The following is a 20,612-nucleotide window of genomic DNA, read 5'->3' as shown; positions in this document are numbered from 1 at the left end:
TGTGACTTTGCTGGATATGTTGTGATAATTTGGAGAAGAGGCACTCTGGCTTTTTGAGTTTTCAGCATTTGTTTGTTGAATCTTCTCATCTTCATGAGTTTGTCTGGCTTCGATCTTTGAGGCTGCTGACCTTTGGATAGGGTTTTTGTGGGGACTTTTTTGTTGGTGCTGTTGTTGTTGCTTTCTGTCTGTTTGGTTTTCTTTTTACAGTCAGGCTTTTTTTTTTTTTTTCTTTTTGAGGCAGATTTACTTTAGTTGCCCAGGCGGGAGTGCAATGACATGATCTCGGCTCACTGCAACCTCCGCTTCCCGGGTTCAGGCAATTTTCCTGTCTCAGCCTCCCGAGTACTGGGACTACAGGCGTGTGCCACCATGCCCAGCTAATTTTTGTATTTTTAGTAGAGATGGGGTTTCACCATGTTGACCAGGATGGTCTCGATCTCTTGACCTTGTGATCAACCCGCCTCAGCCTCCCAAAGTGCTGGGATTATAGGCGTGAGCCACCGCGCCTGGCCTATTTTAGCATTTTTCTGTTTAATAAGCAGAGTCTATGTTTTTCAGGTTGTTCGTGAACTCCTTATCTCAAGTGATCTGACTGCCTTGGCTTCCTAAAGCTGTAGAATTACAGGCATGAGCCATTGTGTCTGATCATTAGGTAACATTTCTTATAAGACCGTTCTAGTTACAATAAATATCCTGAGCTTCTATTTTGGAAGGTCTTTATCTTGTTTTTGAAGTAAAATAAAATTGAATTAAGTATTACTGGTTAGCATTTTTTTTATTATGTCAAAATTTGGAAAGTTCTGTCTTTTTTTGTCTTCAAGTTACCTGGGTATTACTTTTTCTCTATATTCTGTTTCGAAGATTTCTTTCATGAATATATTGATCTATTTGATGGTGTCCAGTGAGTTTTACATTCCATATGTTAATTTTGCAATATTATATTTTTATGTTATATATTTCAGAGTATGTCACCTCAAACCAATTGTGTTTTCTTGTTTTGTTTTATATTATGATTAGTGTAACAGTGTTTAACTCTACAGTGTAAGACAGTGTTGAGCAAAATCAATTATGAATTACCCATATGCCTACTGCCAATAGCATTACCACTGTTTGTTTTTCTCTATAAATATTATTCCTGTTTTTTTTTTACTAACTTGTGTATTTGTTGTGTAGGTTTAATAACTTTTAAAGGGTTGTTCAATCTTGTCTAGGTGAGCAGCCATAAAAATTCTCCTAATTTCAATGTCTAATATGAATCTATTATTTTTGTGTGAAAGAAACACTTTGAAATTTGAAGATAATATTAAAACTGTCATAACTCTGAATATTTTTTGGTATTATTTTTACTTGTCAAAAACACATAACAAAATTTGTTGTCAAACATTTTTAAATATTCTGTTTCATCATATTATATTCACAATGTCATGCAACAATCTCTACAATGTTTTCATCTTGCAAACCTAATCTCAATACACATTAAAAAACAATTTTTCTGATTTTCTGGAATTTTCCAAACACCACTGTCTTCTTTTTCTAAGAGTGTAACTGCTTCATCTATTTCATGCAATACCTGAATTTTTATGGCTGACTCATTTCATTTTGCATAATGTCAAAATTTATCTCTATAGTTGTTAGAATATTTCCTGCTTATAAAATTCTGTGTTGATAATCCAGTATTTGTTCAGATGGAGTCTCACTCTGTCTCCAGGCTGGAGTTTAGTGGTACAATCTCAGCTCACTGCAACCTCCACCTACTAAGCTGAAGCAATTCTCCTGTCTCAGCCTCTTGAGTAGCTGGAACTATAGTCATGTGCCACCACGCCCAGCTAATTTTTGTGTTTTTTTGTAGAGATGGGGTTTCATCATGGTGGCCAGGATGGTCTCAATCTCTTGACCTCATGATTTGCCCACCTCGGCCTCCCAAAGTGCTGGTATTACAGGCATTGAGCCACCACGCCCACCCAACAGTATTTTTATAGTTCAGATTGTATCTACTGAATAATTCTGTGACACAACTTTGAATTGCTTTTACCTATTGGCTTTCAGTAATAATGCTGCAATAATTATGGGTATGCAAATAATTCTTTATATGACTATGAAGTTTATATATATATGTGCTGCCTCTTTTATTGGTTTCTTTTATAATGATTATACTCCTACTGAGTTGTGTGGTTTTTCAGTCCATTTTTCAAGGTGCTGTTAAATTTTATGGGGTTTTATTCTTCCTTTTATTTTATTTTATTTTTTTTCCTTTGAGATGAAGTTTTGTTGCCCAGGCTGGAGTGGAATGGCATTATTGCAGCCAACTACAACCTCCATCTTATGGGTTCAAGCGATTCTCCTGCCTCCTGAGTAGCTGGGATTATAGGCTTCTGCCACCATGTATATTTAGTAGAGGGGGGGTTTCACCATTTTGACCAGACTGGTTTCAAATTCCTGATTTCAGCGTGATCCTCCTGCCTCGACCTCCCAAAGTGCTGGGATTACAGGCATGAGCCACTGTGCTATGCCCCCAAATTGTTTTAACTCTGTAGCTTTGTAATATGTTTTCTTTCTTTCTTCTTTTTTGTTTGGGAGATAGTCTCTCTCTGTCACCCAGGTTAGAGTGTAGCGGTGTGATCTTAGCTCACTGCAACCTCCGCTTCCTGGATTCAAGCAATTCTCGTGCCTCAGCCTCCTGAGTAGCTGGGACTTTACCATTGCTTTTACCTATTGGCTTTCAGTAACAATGCTGCAATAATAATAAGTATGCAAATAACTTCATATAATCATATATGTAAAAGTTTACATGCTGCATTGTTTTTTAAGTTTATTTTAAACCATTATAGTCATACTAAATTGTTTTTATTCTGTAATTTTGTAATGTATTTTGATATCAGGTCTCTAATGACTTCAACATTGTTCCTTTTATTTTGAAGACCTTGGTTACTTTATTGTCTCTGGAGATTTTATATACTTTTGTGGTTGCGGTTTCTATTTCCTCAAACATGAAATGAGAGATTCTTAAAAAAAATTGCATTAAATCTCTAGATTACATTGAGCAGTATGGACATTTTCTTTCTTTCTTTTTTTGAGACGGAGTTTTGCTTTTGTTACCCAAGCTGGAGTGCAATGGCACGATCTCAGCTCACCACAACCTCCGCCTCCTGGGTTCAGGCAATTCTCCTGCCTCAGCCTCTCCAGTAGCTGGGACTACAGGCACGAGCCACCATGCCCAGCTAATTTTTGTATTTTTAGTAGAGAGGGGGTTTCACCATGTTGACCAGGATGGTATTGCTCTCTTGACCTCGTGATCCACCCACCTCGGCCTCCCAAAGTGCTAGGATTACAGGCATGAGCCACCGCGCTCGGCCTGGACATTTTCAAAGTATTATTTCAAGCTTTGAAAATAAGTATGCTGAAGAGTGTTGTCTAATTTCTATATAGCTGTAAATTTTTTAGTTTTTGTCTATTGCTTTTTACTCATTTCATTTTGGTCATAGAATTTAATTCATTTCAGTTTTAAAAAATTTGTTAAGACTTCTTTTTTTGGCCGGGTGCAGTAGCTCATACCTGTAATCCCAGCATTTTGAGAAGCCAAGGCAGGTGGATCATGAGGTCAAGAGATTGAGACCATCCTGGCCAACATAGTGAAACCCTATTTTTACCAAAAATAAAAAACTTAGCTGGGTGTGGTGGTGCACATCTGTAATCCCAGCTACTCTGGACGCTGAGGCAGGAGAATCGCTTGAATTCGGGCAGCAGAAGTTGCAGTGAGCCAAAATATATAAACTCTGAAACAGAAAGACTTATTGTTATTTTATTATTTCATTCTTGTAGCTTTGTTTCTCATTTTCTCTCTTAATTTGTGTCTTTTTTATTTGTATGTTGATATGCTTTTACTTCTTTCTTGTTTGGTGTTGCTATGCAACTGTGTTCTTTGTGCTACCATGGGGATTACATAAAACCTCCAAGAGATGTAACATATTTCAGTCTGGTAAAAGAAAAAAGAAAAAACACTTTAGTTGCATGCAAAAATTTTTTCTCATCTGCTCTCAAATTTGTCATTGATGTTTCAAATGATATCTTTTTAGGTTGTATATTCATTAACACGTTTATAATGATTTCTACGCTTTTAACTTTCAAATTTTAGAGAATTAAAAATGTTTTCTGTACCATTATGCTTTAAAAATCAATTTTTGTGTTTCTGTATTTCTTTTCCAGAAAATGTGTTTTGATATGATTATGTGTTGTTTTGTTCAATCACACTATTTTCATTGGAAGCAACTGCTTTCAGCAACTTTTATATGTAAGGCAGTGCCAATACACTTTTTCAGAATTTGGTTAGTTTCGAAGGTTTCTAAAAATTTATTTAGCAGGACAAATTTGCTGATGGTATTATACTCACTTGATAGCCACATATGTATTTAAGGGTTTTTACTATATCAGACAGTACTCTTCTGGCCTGCAAAATTTTTGTTGACAGTTTACTGGCTATATCATAAGATTATGCTTGCCAATGACACATCACTTTTATCTTGCAGTTTCCAAGATTATCTTTTTGTCTGTGACTTTTGAAATTGTGCTTATATATGTTTGCTATAAATATCCTAGTTTGTTTTTTGAGCTTCATTTTTCTGTCATTTCTTTTTTCAGGGTGCTTCAGTTACTGTTTTTGATATTTTTTACCTTCGTAATTTCTGTTTTTAGATATTTTACATATTTTTGTTCTTATCCTCATTTTTCTAACTTTCCGTAGTTCTGTTTCTATTTTACTCACTGGATAGTATTTATTTTCAATTTTTAAAATTAATGTACATTTTTATGGTGTCTGAAACTTTTATAGTATTTTTGATAAAACCATATTATCGAACTGGGCACGGTGGTTCACACCTATAATCCCAGCACTTTGGGAGGCCGAGGTGGGTGGATCACAAGGTCAAGAGATCAAGACCATCCTGGTCAATATGGTGAAACCCCATCTCTACTAAAAATACAAAAATTAGCTGGGCATGGTGGCGCGTGCCTCTAATCCCAGCTACTCAGGAGACTGAGGCAAGAGAATTGCTTGAACCCAGAAGGCGGAGGTTGCAGTGAGCTGAGATCGCGCCATTACGCTCCAGCCTGGGTAACAAGAGCTTAACGCTGTCTCAAAACAAACAAACAAAAACCATATTATCCTATTTTGTATACATTGTAATCTTTGATTGAAATTTGGACATTAAAAAAAAGCTTTGTTGTGGCATAGTTTAACAATTGTCTTGTTTAGAGATTCTGGAAGTCTCTCGTTTTCCTAGAATGTGTCTTGTCTACAATTTTGAGTTTATTTTTTAGCTAAAAAAGTTTTTTGTGTCTTTTTTTTGAGACAAAGTCTTACTTTGCCTCCCAGACTGAAGTTCAGTGGCATGATTTTGGCTCACTGCAACCTCTGCTTCCTGGGTTCCAGCAGTTCTCTCACCTCAGCCTCCCAAGTAGCTGGGAATACAGGTGTGTGCTACCACACCTGGCTTGTTTTTTTTTTTGTTTTTTTTTCAGTAGACATGGAGTTTCACCATGTTGGCCAGGGTGGTCTCAAAACTCATGACTTCAGGTGATCCACCAGCCTTGGCCTCCCAAAGTGCTAGGATTACAGACATGAACCACCACACCTGGCCTATTTGGGTGTTTCCCTAACAATAGTCAGTAATCACGTGCTACACCTGTTTTTTGTGTGGCACTGCAGCCTCTCTGCTGTTTTAACATTTAGCTTTGTTATTATTCCAAAGTATACCACCATTTCTTTCAGCACTGTATGTCAGAAAAGCCAGAAACCAGTGTCTAGAAAAGCCCTTAGAAGCAAGTACTAAAGATGAAGATGTATGTGCAGTATTTTACTTGTCTTTTTAAAAAGAAACCATAAGTTGGCAGTTTACTTGGAAAGGCGCTATGTTATATTGGGGAGCCGGAAGAGCTGTGCTGGGTGAATGTAACAGACTTTTCTTTTTCTTCTCTGTCACTCTCTGTTGTGCTCAGCTGGGCACTTCCCACACTTAACTCTTTTATACATTTCCTCAGATGTATTTTTGTTGTATGTTTTTGTTACATGTCTAGAAAATTAGGACCTTTGGTATTTTGCTGTGCCATTTTGTATATGTAGTTTGTATAATTTTCTGGGTTAGATTTATAAAGCATATTCATCTGAGTCTAGTAAATGGAGCAATTTGTTATTTTTATTTCTTTCAGTTATATATTCTCGTTTTGCCCAAGACCTTTGGCCAGAGCAGGGCATAAAAGATTCTTTCCAAGAAGTCATGTTGAGAAGATATAGAAAATGTGGACATGAAGATTTACAGTTAAGAACAGGATGTAAAAGTGTGGAAGAGTGTAATCTGCACAAAGAAGGTTATAATGAACTAAACCAGTGTTTGACAACTACCCAGAGTGAAATATTTCAATGTGATCAATATGTGAACATCTTTTATAAATTTTCAAATTCAAACATAAATAAGATAAGATATACTGGAAAGAAACCTTTCAAATGTAAAAAATGTGACAAATCGTCTTGCAGGCTTTTACACCTAAGTCAACATAGAAGCACTCATACTAGGGAGAATTCTTACCAATGTGAAGAATGTGGTAAAGTCTTTAACTGGTTCTCAACCTTTACTAGACACATGAGAATCCATACTGGAGAGAAGCCCTACAAATGTGAAGAATGTGGCAAAGCCTTTAGTGTATTATCAAACCTTACTAGACATAAGAGAATTCATGGTGGAGAAAAACCCTACAAATGTCAAGAATGTGGCAAACATTTTAAAGAGCACTCACACCTTACTACACATAAGAGTATTCATACTGGAGAGAAACCCTACAAATGTGGAGAATGTGGCAAAGCCTTTAGGGTACTCTCAATCCTTACTAATCATAAGGTAATTCATACTGGAGAGAAACCCTACAAATGCGAAGAATGTGGCAAAGCTTTTTACCTATCCTCACACCTTACATCACATAAGATATTTCATACTCGAGAGAAATCCTACAAATGTGAAGAATGTGGCAAAGCTTTTTACAGATCCTCACACCTTACTACACATAAAAGAATTCATACTGGAGAAAAACCCTACAAATGTGACGACTGTGGCAAAGCCTTTAGGGTACTCTCAATCCTAACTAATCATAAGATAATACATACTGGAGAGAAACCCTACAAATGTGAAGAATGTGGCAAAGCCTTTAACCGGTCCCCAAAACTTACTGCACACAAGGTAATTCATACTGGAGAGAAACCCTACAAATGTGAAGAATGTGGCAAAACCTTTAGGGTACTCTCAATCCTTACTAGACATAAGAGAATTCATGGTGAGAGAAAACCCTACAAATGTGAAGAATGTGGCAAAGATTTTAAACAGTACTCACACCTTATTACACATAAGAGTATTCATACTGGAGAGAAACCCTACAAATGTGAAGAATGTGGCAAAGCCTTTAGGGTACTCTCAATACTTACTAGACATAAAATAATTCACAGTGGAGAAAAACCTTACAAATGTGAAGAATGTGGCAAAGCTTTTAACAGGTACTCACACCTTACTATACATAAGAGAATTCACACTGGCGAGAAATCGTAAAATGTGAAGAATGGCAAAGCTGTTAACTGATACTCACCCTTGTACACATAAGGCAATTCACGCTGGAGAGAAATCCTACAAATGTGAAGACTGTGACAAAGGTTTCTATTGATTGTCATACCTTACTAAACTTAAGATTATTCATACTGGAGATAAATTCTACAAATGTGAAGAATGTGGAAAAGGCTTTATTGGTCCTCCGCCTGTACTAAACATAAAAGAATTCATACCAAAGAGAAATCATATAAATGTGACGAATGTGATAAAGTTTTCACTTCTCAACCCTGACTACACATAAGATAATTCATGCTGGAGGGAAATCCTACACGTCTCAAAGCTTTTATTGATTCTCATGCCTTACTAAACTTAATTAATATAGTAGAGAAATCATACAAATGTATAGAATGTGGCAAAGCTTTTAACAAATTCTCATCCATTACTAAACATAATTTATACTGAAGGAAAAACCTATAAATGTGAGGAATGTGGCAAAGCTTTTAACCAGTGTCCCCAACTTACAGCACATAAGATAATTTATACTGGAGAGAAGCCCTACAAATGTAAAAAAATGTGGCAAAGCTTTTTTTTGAGACAGAGTTTTGCTCTTGTTACCCAGGCTGGAGTGTGATGGCGCGATCTCGGCTCACTGCAATCTCCACCTTCTGGGTTCAGGCAATTCTCCTGCCTCAGCCTCCTGAGTAGCTGGGATTACAGGCACACACCACCATGCCCAGCTAATTATTGTATTTTTAGTAGAGACGGGGTTTCACCATGTTAACCAGGATGGTCTCGATCTCTTGACCTCAAGATCCACCCGCGTCTGGCAAAGCTTTTAACCAATCTTCAACCCTTACTACACATAAGATAATTCACGCTGGAGAGAAACCCTACAAATGTGAAGAATATGGCAAAGGTTTTAACCAATCCTCAAACCTTACTAAACACAGGATAACTCATACTGGAGAAAAATCTTACAAATGTGAAGAATGTGGTAAAACCTTTATCCAGTCCTCAACTCCTACTAAACAATATAATTCATACTGGAGATAAACCTTACAAATGTTAACAATGTGGCAAAGCTTTTAACCAGTCCTCAAACCATATTGAACAAAATGATTCACAGAGGAGAAAAATCTAACAAATGTGAAGAATGTAACAATACCTTTAACCAGTCCTCAATTCTTACTAGACATGAAAAAAATTCACACTGGAGAGAAATCCTATGAGTGAAAAATATGGCAAAGCCTTTAACTAGTCCTCAGTTCTTAAAAGACATGGAGAGAAACTCTACAAAGCAGGAAGATGTGACGGTGCTTTTGAAAACACCTAAAACTTTTCTAACCATAAAAGAAATCATATTGATGAGATTTCATATTGGTTATAACAATACATTTTACCCTAAAGAATGCTATGTAAATTAATACATAATGAGATATTACTCATTTATGAACTGGCATTATTAATAGTTAAATATTTGTATTACACAAAATGATCTACAGATATAATGCAACCTCTATGGCATTACTAGCAATATCAGAAACTTAATTATGTCTAAATTAAATTTTAAAAATGTATTATATAAAAAATACAATCAGTACAAACACTAATTTAATTTTAAATAAAACATGTTTTCTTCTCATGATAATGTATAATATTACTCTAAAAACCAACCTCATGCATCACTCAGATTGACTCCAAAGAACCTCTCCATTTAGATTTTCATTGTGCATTTTACATTTTAATCTTTATTTTTCTATAAAAAAGATTATAAATAATGTCCACCTAATAAAAAATAATCTCTTGCCAGGTGTGGCTCATGCCTGTAATCCCAGCACTTTGGGAGACTGAGGCAGATCATGAGTTCAGGAGTTCAATACTAGCCTGGCCAACATGTTGAAACCCTGTCTCTACTAAAAATAAAAAAATTTAGCTGTGCATCATGGCAGGTACCTGTAATCCCAACTACTTGGGAGGCTGACGCAGGAGAATTGCTTGAAGGCAGAGGTTGCAGTGAGCAAAGATCCCGCCACTGCACTCCAGCCTGGGCAAAAGAGTGGAACTCCAACTCAAAAAACAAATATTAAAACAAAATGAATCTCTCATATCTTTGATGCAGAAACAATTGATCCCATGCTTTCACATGGGAATCCAATAGGAATGAAGAAACAGTAGGAAATAATTTCAGAGTTGAATGATATCATTATTCTTTTCACAATACCTGAAATCCTTTTCAAGAAATATACTTTAGATGTAATTATAACTGCAAAAAACCTTCTGATCCTCTTGAAGTTATATACAAGGCTGGGTTTAGTGGCTCACGCCTGGAATCCCAGCACTTTGGGAGGCCAAGGTGGGTATCATTAAGTCAGAAGATCAAGACCATCCTGGCCAACATGGTGAAAACCTGTCTCTACTAAAATACATATTAAAAAAATTAGCAGCGCCTGGTGGCACACACCTGTAGAACTGGCTACTTGGGAGGCTGGGGCAGAGGAATCACTTGAATCCAGGAGGCAGAGGTTGCAGTGAGCTGAGATTGAACCACTGCACTCCAGTCTGGCAACAGAGCAAGACTCCGTCTCACACACAAAAAAAGGTTATATACAAATAATTTTTCTACCAACTTAGTTTTAGATTTCCTATACTCAGCACTCTGATTTAGTATATCTGAAGTGTTCAGTGACTTATATATTCCTACCATAATTTACTTGCATACACTTAATTATGGATCCAATTTTTTTTTTTTTTTTTTATTGCGTCTGGAAAAATATATTCTAGTATGAACACTCTTTATTTGGTGAGTGTGACGAAGTTTCACTCTTGTTGCCCAGGCTGGAGTACAATGGCACAATCTGCTCACCGCAACCTCCACCTCTCAGGTTCAAGAGATTCTCCTGCCTCAGCCTCCCAAGTTTGATTGGATTACAGGCATGCACCACCATACCCAACTAACTTTTTTTTTTTTTAGTAGAGACATCGTTTCTCCATTGGTCAGGCTGATCTTGAACTCTTGATCTCAGGTGATCTGCCTGCCTTGGCCTCTTAAAGTGCTGGAATTACAGGCATGAGCTACAGTGCCTGGCCCTTGTTTATTTTTATTTTTTAGAGGAGTCTTGCTGTGTCGCCCAGGCTGCAGTGTAGTGGTGAAATCTGGGGTTACTGCAAACTGCTTCTCGGGTTCAATCTCCTGCCTCAGCCTCCCGAGTAGCTGGAACTACAGGCCCACACCACCATGCCCAGCTAATTCTTTGTAGTTTTAGTAGAGTCTGGGTTTTTCTGTATTGCCCAGGCTGGTCTTGAACTCCTGAGCTCAGGCAATCCACCTGCCTCAGCCTCCCAAAGTGCTGAAATTACAAGTATGAGACACCATGCCTGGCCTCAGATAAGACTTTTAAAGGCTGGGCATGGTGGCTCATGCCTGTAATCCCAGCACTTTGGGAGGCCAAGGCAGGTGGATCATGAGGTCCAGAGATCCAAACCATCCAGGCCAACATGGTGAAACACCGTCTCTACTAAAAATGCAAAAAATTAGCTGGTTGTGATGTCACGAGCCTGTAGTCCCAGTTACTCAGGAAGCCAAGGCAGGAGGATCACTTGAACCAGGGTGGCAGAGGTTGCAGTGAGCTGAGATCACGCCACTGCCCTGCAGCCTGGCAACAGAGCGAGACTCTGTCTTAAAAATAAATAAATACATAAATAAATAAATAAATTCAGGCCGTCTTGGCCTCCAAAGTGCTTGGATTACAGGCATGAACCACCACGCCTGGCCTCAAGAACCTTTAATAAGGAGTCAGTTAATGCTTCAAGAAAACCTTGTTAATCTCGCACAGAGACCACTAGTCTGGTGTTGCATCAGTGTGCCTTTGACATGAATGATTAATTTACAGAAAAACTAAACTTACTGTATCTATCAAAATCAGTTCTTACAGTCTCACATGCCCACCTCTTCTGTGATACTCCCTGGGCCTTGAGGAGTTGAATAGTTTTAATTTCATCTCATCTGCTGAGAAGGTAGCTCATAGTTAAGACTATTTTCATCTAGGACAGTATTCCAGGCCAGACCCTACTTAACCTAAAATGAAAAAGGTCAGAATCTAATTTGAATTCATTTAAGATCAGATATTAAGGATGGACACCAGACAATAGATTTAAGCTACCCTGAATATATATTCCAATTTGTAGCCATTACAAGTCTATCTTTTTGAAACAATACAAAGGCAGATTCTAAGTTGTTTTTAGATAAAGTTTTGCTCCTGTTGCCCAGGCTGGAGTTCAGTGGCGCAATCTTGGCTGACCACAACCTCTACCTCCCAGGTTCAAGTGATTCTCCTGCCTCAGCCTTTAGAGTAGCTGGGATCACAGGCATGCACCACCACACCTGGCTAATTTTGTATTTTTAGCAGAGATGGGTTTCTTCATGTTTGTCAGGCTAGTCTAGAACTCCTGACCTCAGGGATTGCTGGAGCTCAGGAGTTCTGGGCTGTCATGCGCTATGCTGATCGGGTGTCCGCACTAACTTCAGCATCAATATGGTGACCTCCCAGGAGCAGGGGACCACCAGGTTGCCTAAGGAGGGGTGAACCAGCCCAAGTCAGAAACAGAGCAGGTCAAAACTCCCATGATGATCAGTAGTGGGATCCCGCTGGTGAATAGCTACTGCACTCCAGCCTGGGCAACATAGTGAGACCCCATCTCCTAAAAAAACAAACAAAAAAACTCCTGACCTCAGGTAATCTGCCCACCTCAGCCTTCCAAAGTGCTAGGATTACAGGTGTGAGCCACTGTGCCCAACTGTTTCTAAGTTGTGTACCAAGAATTGACATGAAAAATTTTGGTAAATTGATTGGGTATTGATTGGCTACATATATTTCTTTGTTTTACATATTCTACAAAAATATAAATAATGGGGCCAGGCACGGTGGCTCACACCTGTAATCCCAGCACTTTGGGAGGCTGAGGCGGGTGGATCACGAGGTCGAGAGATCGAGACCATCCTGGTCAACATGGTGAAACCCTGTCTCTACTAAAAATATAAAAAATTAGCTGGGCATGGTGGCGCATGCCTGTAATCCCAGCTACTCAGAAGGCTGAGGCAGGAGAATTGCCTGAACCCAGAAGGCGGAGGTTGCAGTGAGCCAAGATAGCGCCATTGCACTCCAGCCTGGGTAACAAGAGCGAAACTCTATCTCAAAATATATATATATATAATGGGTGAGACAGCTAGTCAGAAACAAATGTTTTTAAGCAGTTGCTCCTGGGCACAGATGTGGGGTGAGATTTACCTCTCATACTCTCATCTCTCTGGGCTTGATAAATTATGCAGACCTCAAAGAGCTAGATTGTTCTGAACCATTAACAACCAACACATTAAAATAAAAATTCTGGGCTGGGCTCAATGGCTCACACCTGTAATCCCAGCACTTTGAGAGGCTGAGGTGAGCAGATTACCAGGTCAGGAGATCAAGACCATCCTGGCCAACATGGTAAAATCCTGCATCTACTAAAAATACAAAAGGTAGCTGGGCATGGTGGCACACACCTGTAGTCCCTGCTACTTGGGAGACTGAGGCAGAAGAATCACTTGAACCTGGGAGAAAGAGGTTATAGTGAGCCAAGATTATGCCACTGCACTTCAGCCTGGTAACAGAGCAAGACAAAAAAAAAAAAAATTGCCAAGCAAGCAAAAAACCTAATGCCTGGACATGCCCTCCAAGGCCCTGGCTTCTACCTGCTTTTCCCACCCTGTGCTCAGCTGCCCTTACACACATACATACTGTATCACAGGACTAAAAACCACTCAACCAGCCACTGAAAGAGGAGCCACAGAAAGACCAAGAACCACAGCGTGGCCACCTTGTACTACCCTAGAATGTACTAACAGCCATTGTTAGCATTCAGGAGCTGTTTATTCCTATCTTCACACTACTCCAAAGAATTTTAAACAGGCCAGCTATGGTGGCTCATACTTATAATCCCAGCACCTTAGGAGGCCAAGGCAAGTGAATCACTTGAGGCTAGGAGTTCAAGACCAGCCTGGCCAACATGGCAAAACACTGTCTCTACTAAAAATACAAAAAAATTAGCCAGGTGTTGTGGCGGATGCCTGTAATCCTAGCTACTTGGAAGGCTGAGGCAGGAGAATCACTTGAACCCGGGAGATGGAGGTTGCAGTGAGCAAAGTTCGCATCACTGCACTCCAGCCTGGGAGACAAGAATGAAACTATCTCGAGGGGGGAAAAAAAAAACAGTCACAGTATAGACTGGCTGAAAGCTGGTGCTTGGACCATCTCACAATCCCCAAGAGCTTAGTGCTAAAGTCACAGGTACACATCTGCTCACCTGACACCCAAATAAAACAACTCTTACAAAAAAAAAAAAAAAAGTCCTGGCCATGCGTGGTAGCTTACACTTGCAATTCCAGCACTTTGGGAGGCTGAGTCAGGCATATCACCTGAAGTTGGGAGTTCGAGACCAGCATGACCAACAAAGAGAAACCCTGTCTCTACTAAAACTATAAAATTGGCCGGGCATGGTAGTACATGCCTGTACTCCCAGCTACTCGAGAGGCTGAGGCAGGAGAGTCGAACCCCAGAGGCGTAAGTTGCAGTGAGTGGAGATTGTGCCACTGCACTCCAGCGTCAGTGACAGAGCAAGACTCCATCTAAAAAAAAAAAAAAGAAAAATATAATTGGTTTAATTTGAAATTCAGGTAAATTATAAATTATCATTTGTATAAATATATTCCAATAATCGTTTACATTTATATCAATATGTAAATATTGCATAGCTATACTAAAAAGTTATTTGGTGTTTATCCCAAATTTAAATGTAATTGTGCCTTCTGTATTTTCATTTGGTGAATCTGCCACATCCACCATGGAAACACTGTATAATTTGAAACATGTTACAAACATGGGAAAACGGAATAAAAAAAATTAAAGGTCATACAGAGGCCAGGTACTATGACTCATGCTTGTAATTCAAGCATCTGGGGAGGCAAAGGTGGGAGGATCACTTGAGGACAGGAGTTTGAGACCTGCCTGGGCAACATAATGAGACACCATCTCTACAAAAAAAAAAAAAAATTAAACTAGCCAGTGTGGTGGTGTGTACCTGTAGTACCAGTTACTAAGGGGGCTGAGACCTAAGAAATTGAAGGTTAGATTGAGCAATGATTGTGATACTACACACTGGCCAAGATGACAGAACTGTCTAAAATACACTTTTTTTCTTTTTTCTTTCTTTTCTTTTTGAGATGGAATCGCTCTGTTGCCCAGGCTGGAGGGCAGCTGCACAATTTCGGCTCATTGCGACCTCCACCTCCAGGGTCCAAGCGATTCTCCTGCCTCTGGCTTCTGAGTAGCTGGGATTAAAGTTGCGCGCCACCATGCCTGACTAATTTTTGTAATTTTTTTTAAGACGGGGTTTCACTATGTTAGTCAGGCTGGTCTCGAACTGACTTTGTGATCTGCCTGCCTTGGCCTCCCAAAGTGCTAGGCGTGAGCCACCGCGCCCGGCCTTGTTTGTTTTTTAGAGGGAGTTTCGCTATCACCCAGGCTGGAACACAGTGGCGCAATCTTGGCTCGCCACAGCCTCCCCCTCACTGGTTCAAGCAATTCTCCTGCCTCAGCCTGCGGAGTAGCTGGGATTACAGGCCTACGCCCCCACGCCCAGCTAATTTTTTTTGTATTTTCAGTAGAGATGGGGTTTCTCCATGTTAGTCAGGCTGGTCTGGAACTCCCGACCTTAGGTGATCCGCCCGCCTCGGCCTCCCAAAATGCTGAGATTACAGGCGTGAGTCACCGCGCGTGGCCAATTTTTGCATTTTTAGTAGAGACAAGGTTTCACCATGTTGGTCATGCTGCTCTCGAACTCGTGACCTCGTGATCCGCTCCCCCTTCCCCCTGGCCTACGAAAGTGTTGAGATTACAGGTGTGAACCACCGCGCCCACCCATGTTAACTCTTTAATGTTTCAATTGTGCTTCAGTTTATTTTTGAACAGGGTAAAGCAGGAACTGGGGAACCCACAGACCACTGCTCCTTTCACGCAGGAAATCCGCACACCCAGTCGGGATCTTGCCCTGATGACCTTCCCCTCATCACCCCCAACCTGGGGAAGATGTAGGTCTGCGGGTGCACAGCTGCGCAAAGAGGGCTATAGGCTGGGGCTAAAGCCGCTGTGCTGAAACGAGAAAGGACTCCCGGGGTCCTTGCACCGGGGGAGACAGAGGTCTGAGCTGCTAAAAGCGGGCGCTCACAGACTCCGTCCCACCACCGCCATTTCTGGGGGGTTCTGAAGAGGTCTCCCCAATCTCCGGACGACGCCCTGCCCCGCACACTCACCATTTCTCGGTTTCAGAAATGTCCTGGAGTCTATGAATCTTCCAACACCATGAAGTCACAGAGCGATGGAAGCTGAGGCTGTGGCAGAATCACCGAGACCTCCCGGAAAGAGAACACAGGGAAGCGAAGAACTAAACTGGATCTCCGAGTAGAGCCAGAAACAAAGTCCCCGCCGGACACTGGCAGCCGCCCCTTCCTCTCTGACTGTGAACCTGATTGGACAGTTCCCGCCCCAGCGCCCTGAATGGATACAGCTGCGGGTCCGCGCCCTCAGTTCTGGAGTGACAGAAGATGCGACCAGACACTGCATTGAATAAGGCGAGAGTGACAGGCTTCTGGCTTCAGTCATTTTCAGGAAGTGCTTTCTCTATGGGCTGGGCCCACCCGTGCCCAGGGTTATTTTTAAATCCTGTGTAGGCCGGGCGTGGTGCCTCAGGCCTCTAATTCCAGCACTTTGGGAGGCCAAGGAGGGTGGATCACAAGATCAAGAGTTCGAGACAATTCTAGCCTGGCCAAAATGGTAAAACCCCGTCTCTACTAAAAATACAAAAATTAGTTGGGCATGGTTGTGCGCGCCTGTAGTCCCAGCTACTCCGGAAGCTGAGGCAGGAGAATCGCTTGAACCCTGGAAGCAGAGGTTGTAATGAGCCGAGATCGCGCCACACTGCCCTCCAGCCTGGTAACAAAGCGAGACTCCATCTCAAAAAAAACGAACAAAAATCTTGTGTAGATAGAAGGTTATGCAATTGATCATTTTATTCATACACACATATATTTTTAATAGGGTAAAATAGGGACTGGGGACCCCACAGACCAGAGCTTTTTCTGTGCTGGAGCCCTGCACACCCAGTCGGCGTCTTTCCTCGATGACCTTCTCCTTATTGCCTCACAACCTGGGGAAGATGCGGGGCTGCGGGTGCAGAGCTGTGCAAACAGGGCTACAGGCTGGGGCCAAAGCCACTGTGCTGAAACGGGACAGGACATTGCTCACAAATGGAAACATGGTAATAACAGTTATTTTAATATTTAACATTTCATAAGCTTTCTGATCTCTGGTCTTTTGAGTAGGCAACCTGGGATTTTAAAAGAAAAGCAGGGGGCCGGGCGCGGTGGCTCACGCCTATAATCCCAGCACTTTGGGAGGCCGAGGCGGGTGGATCACGAGGTCAAGAGATCAGACCATCCTGGTCAACAAGGTGAAACCCCGTCTCTACTAAAAATACAAAAATTAGCTGGGCATGGTGGCGCGTGCCTGTAGTCCCAGCTACTCGGGAGGCTGAGACAGAATAATTGCTTGAACCCAGGAGGCGGAGGTTGCAGTGAGCTGAAATCGCACCATTGCACTCCAGCCTGGGTAACAAGAGTGAAACTCCGTATCAAAAAAAAAAAAAAAAGAAAAGAAAAGCAGGGCTGGGCGTGGTGGCTCACACCTGTAATCCCAGCACTTTTGTAGGCCGAGGTGGGCGGATCACCTGAGGTCCAGGCTGCTCTCTGTCCCCACCTGCCTGTGCTCCCTCACTTTCCTGCTGTCAGAGCCCTAACATGGAGAAGGAGGTTGCCACCCTGTGAGCCGAGGGAGCTGCGTCTGACTGGGGCTTCTGCCTGGGGTTTTGCAAAAAGCTACCTGTGAATATGGTTTGCCCAGATACCTTGTTTTAAAGGGAGTGGGCATGAACTAGCAAGTGTAGCATCCCCATAGCTGATTTAAAATGTTTTCTTGTTTTTAAAACATCCCATTTTTATATTACATTAGAATAAAGTAAGTTTCTATAAACTGCTGCTCCAGCCTTACCCCTGTGTTCTGTAACCCAGTCTCATTTGATTGTGAGGGCTGTTGTCAGAAAGGTTACTAAGAGAGAAATATGTGTAAATTAGATCATATTGACGGTTATACTTCCAATGCCAGTTGAGTGGGAAGTAAGAGTGTGGAGTCACAGGCACTCAGTTGGAATTTACCCACACCATTTGCTAGGCTCATGAGTGTGTGGCACAGGTGAACATCACCTGTCATTGGTGACAGAAGAAAAAAGGCTAAGGCCTGGTGTGGTGGCTCACTCCTGTAATCCCAGCACTTTGGGAGGCCAAGGCGGGTGGATCATGAGGTCAGGAGTTCAAGACCAACCTAGCTAACATAGTGAAACCCTGACTCCAGTAAACATACAAAATTAGCCAGGTGTGATTGCATGTACCTGTAATCCCAGCTACTCAGGAGTCTGAGGCAGAATTGCTTGAGATTGGGAGGTGGAGATTGTGGTGAACTGAGATTGCACCACTGCACTCCAGCCTGGGCAACAGCGTGGCTACATCTGACAAAAAAAAAAAAAAAAAAAAAGGGAAAAAGCCTAGAGGAGAGATGCTAGGCTGTGGGGCTAGGCCCTGGCACGTTGGACCTGTTAGCTCACTGAACATCTAACTGCCGGGCACTTTCCCTTGTCAGCTCAGTTAAAGGAATTAGCCAGCACTCTCCGGAAGTCCCACTGTGCTGGGAGAATGGAGGAGGGTCTACATCTTGCCATTCTAGGGTAGCTTTTATAGGAAGCTGGAGTTTCCTAGACAGCCAATGAGATGGGAGGAAGGCAATACCCCAGGTAGACCTCAGGGACAGAGCCTATGAAGTAAGCAATGGTGTGTGGAGGTGGCCTGACCCTATAAAAGGAGAGTTCACAGCTATTACAGCTGGTGGCTGCTGCCCAGCCATCCCTCTCCAGAGCAGCCAGGTCCTCAGCCTCATGTATAGCTAAATGCCCTTTGGAGTGTTTGGAGAGTCCTTCATGTCTTAGAAATTCTGGAAAATAGAAAACCAATAAATTCCAATTCTAATGTCTGTTAGTTTCTCTGAGCCAACTGGGAAAAGATGTCTTTCACGTTGAAGTTTAAGTGACACCGAAGGACGGCCAGCAGTGTCTTGGCCATGGAAACTCGTATGCGCTTCCTGCCCGCAGTTTGATTTGCAGCCTCATGGTTGTGTTGTCCTAAACACGCTCTCCTCTGGCCTTGTCCAGTGAATGTGGTTCACACGGTTAACACCACTTCCTGAGGGGGGCACCATGTAAAGCTGAGAATGGATTGGGTTTAGGTACCATTGTGACTCCTTGTCACCTGAGAGACCCATTTTTCCTGATTGATTCATTAAGTGTATTAGTGCCTGTCAGACACCTTTGGACAAATCAACTGACAAGGGGCTGTGGTTTTATAAAGAAAACAAAGACTTTAGATGTGAAATCCTCTTTTTCTCCTTCACTTTTTTTTAGGTGAAATATTTCAATTTTTCTTTTTCTTTTCTTTTCTTTTCTTTTTTTTTTTTTTTTTGAGGCAGAGTTTTGCTCTTGTTGTTCAGGCTGGAGTGCAGTGCCATGATCTCGGCTTCGCCTACCAGGATCAAGTGATTTTTCTGCCTCAGCCTCCTAAGTAGCTGGGATTACAGGCACGTGCCACTCCACCCAGCTAATTTTGTATTTTTAGTAGAGATGGGGTTTCAGTATGTTGGCCAGGTGGGTCTCGAACTCCTGACCTCATGTGATAAGCCCGCCTCAGCCTCCCAGATTGCTGAGATTACAGGCATGAGCCACTGCACCCAGCCTCAATTTTTCTTTAAAAAATGGTAAATAGTGGTATCTCGGCAAATTTAATGTGAGAACTGTCATGTGGCTGGAAGCAGTGGCTCACAACTATAATCCTAGCACTTTCAGAGGCTGAGGCAGGCAGATAACTTGAAGTCAGGAGTTCGAAACCAGACTGGCCAACATGGTCAAACCCTGTCTCTACCATAAAATACAAAAATTAGTCAGGCATAGCGGTGGGCACCAGTAGTCCCAGCTACTTGGGAGGGTAAGATGGGAGAATTGATGAACTCAGGAGGCAGAGGTTGTAGTGAACCAAGATCATGCTATTACACTCCAGCCTGTGTGACAGAGAGAGACTCCATTGCAAAAATAAAAATAAAAGGAAAGAAAAAGAAAAACAACAACTCCATAAAAAAGTGAATAAAATAGGACCGGGCTCAGTGGCTCACACCTGTTAACTCCAGCACCTTGGCAGGTGGGTAGATGACTTGAGGTCAGGAGTTCCAGACCGGCCTAGCCAACATGGTAAAACCTCATCTCGATTAAAAATACAAAATATTGGCCGGGCACGGTGGCTCACGCCTGTAATCCCAATACTTTGGGAGGCCGAGGTGGGTGGATCACGAGGTCAAGAGATCAAGACCATCCTGGTCAACATGGTGAAACCCCGTCTCTAATAAAAATACAAAAATTAGCCGGGCGCGGTGGCTCAAGCCTGTAATCCCAGCACTTTGGGAGGCCGAGGCGGGTGGATCACGAGGTCAAGAGATCGAGACCATCCTGGTCAACATGGTGAAACCCCGTCTCTACTAAAAAATACGAAAAATTAGCTGGGCACGGTGGCGTGTGCCTGTAATTCCAGCTACTCAGGAGGCTGAGGCAGGAGAATTGCCTGAACCCAGGAGGTGGAGGTTGCGGTGAGCCGAGATCACACCATTGCACTCCAGCCTGGGTAACAAGAGCAAAACTCCGTCTCAAAAAAAAAATATATATATAAAATATCACCGGGTGCCGTGGCTCACGTTTGTAATTTCAGCACTTTGGGAGGCTGAGGCATGAGGATCACCTGAGGTAGGGATTTCAAGACCAGTCTGACCAAATGGAGAAATCCCATAT

At 41.8% G+C, this 20,612-nt stretch overlaps 2 protein-coding genes and 1 long non-coding RNA gene across 9 annotated transcripts in view; 2 read left to right on the top strand and 1 right to left on the bottom strand.

The window, feature by feature from the left end:
• The window catches only part of LOC100410073 (uncharacterized), a 29,536-nt gene extending 20,308 nt beyond the window's left edge, over nt 1-9,228 (top strand). For all 6 annotated transcript variants that reach the window (XM_078362036.1, XM_035285566.3, XM_078362035.1 and 3 more), the window contains one exon: nt 6,205-9,228. In XM_078362036.1, the coding sequence (XP_078218162.1) occupies nt 6,205-7,589 (1,385 nt within the window). In that variant the 3' untranslated portion in view covers nt 7,590-9,228. The remainder of the gene's footprint in view (nt 1-6,204) is intronic.
• Nucleotides 1-20,473, bottom strand: part of LOC108589630 (uncharacterized) — a 35,258-nt gene extending 14,785 nt beyond the window's left edge. The window contains exons 1-3 of one of the 2 annotated variants that reach the window (XR_013531343.1): nt 17,726-20,473; nt 15,934-16,898; nt 14,133-14,250 (exon numbers count right to left, since the gene is read on the bottom strand). This is a non-coding gene — a long non-coding RNA (uncharacterized LOC108589630). The remainder of the gene's footprint in view (nt 1-14,132; nt 14,251-15,933; nt 16,899-17,725) is intronic. The other variant, XR_008478538.2, reaches the window with a different exon arrangement.
• Nucleotides 16,303-20,612, top strand: part of LOC103789852 (uncharacterized) — a 49,747-nt gene continuing 45,437 nt past the window's right edge. The window contains exon 1 of the mRNA XM_054249702.2: nt 16,303-16,453. The gene's annotated coding sequence lies outside the window, so the exon portion shown is untranslated. The remainder of the gene's footprint in view (nt 16,454-20,612) is intronic.

The sequence above is a fragment of the Callithrix jacchus genome, chromosome 22 (genome assembly GCF_049354715.1).
Source record: "Callithrix jacchus isolate 240 chromosome 22, calJac240_pri, whole genome shotgun sequence".
NCBI lineage: Eukaryota > Metazoa > Chordata > Mammalia > Primates > Cebidae > Callithrix > Callithrix jacchus.
Note: the sequence above shows the minus strand (reverse complement) of the source record. Positions and strands in the feature narration are given on the sequence as shown.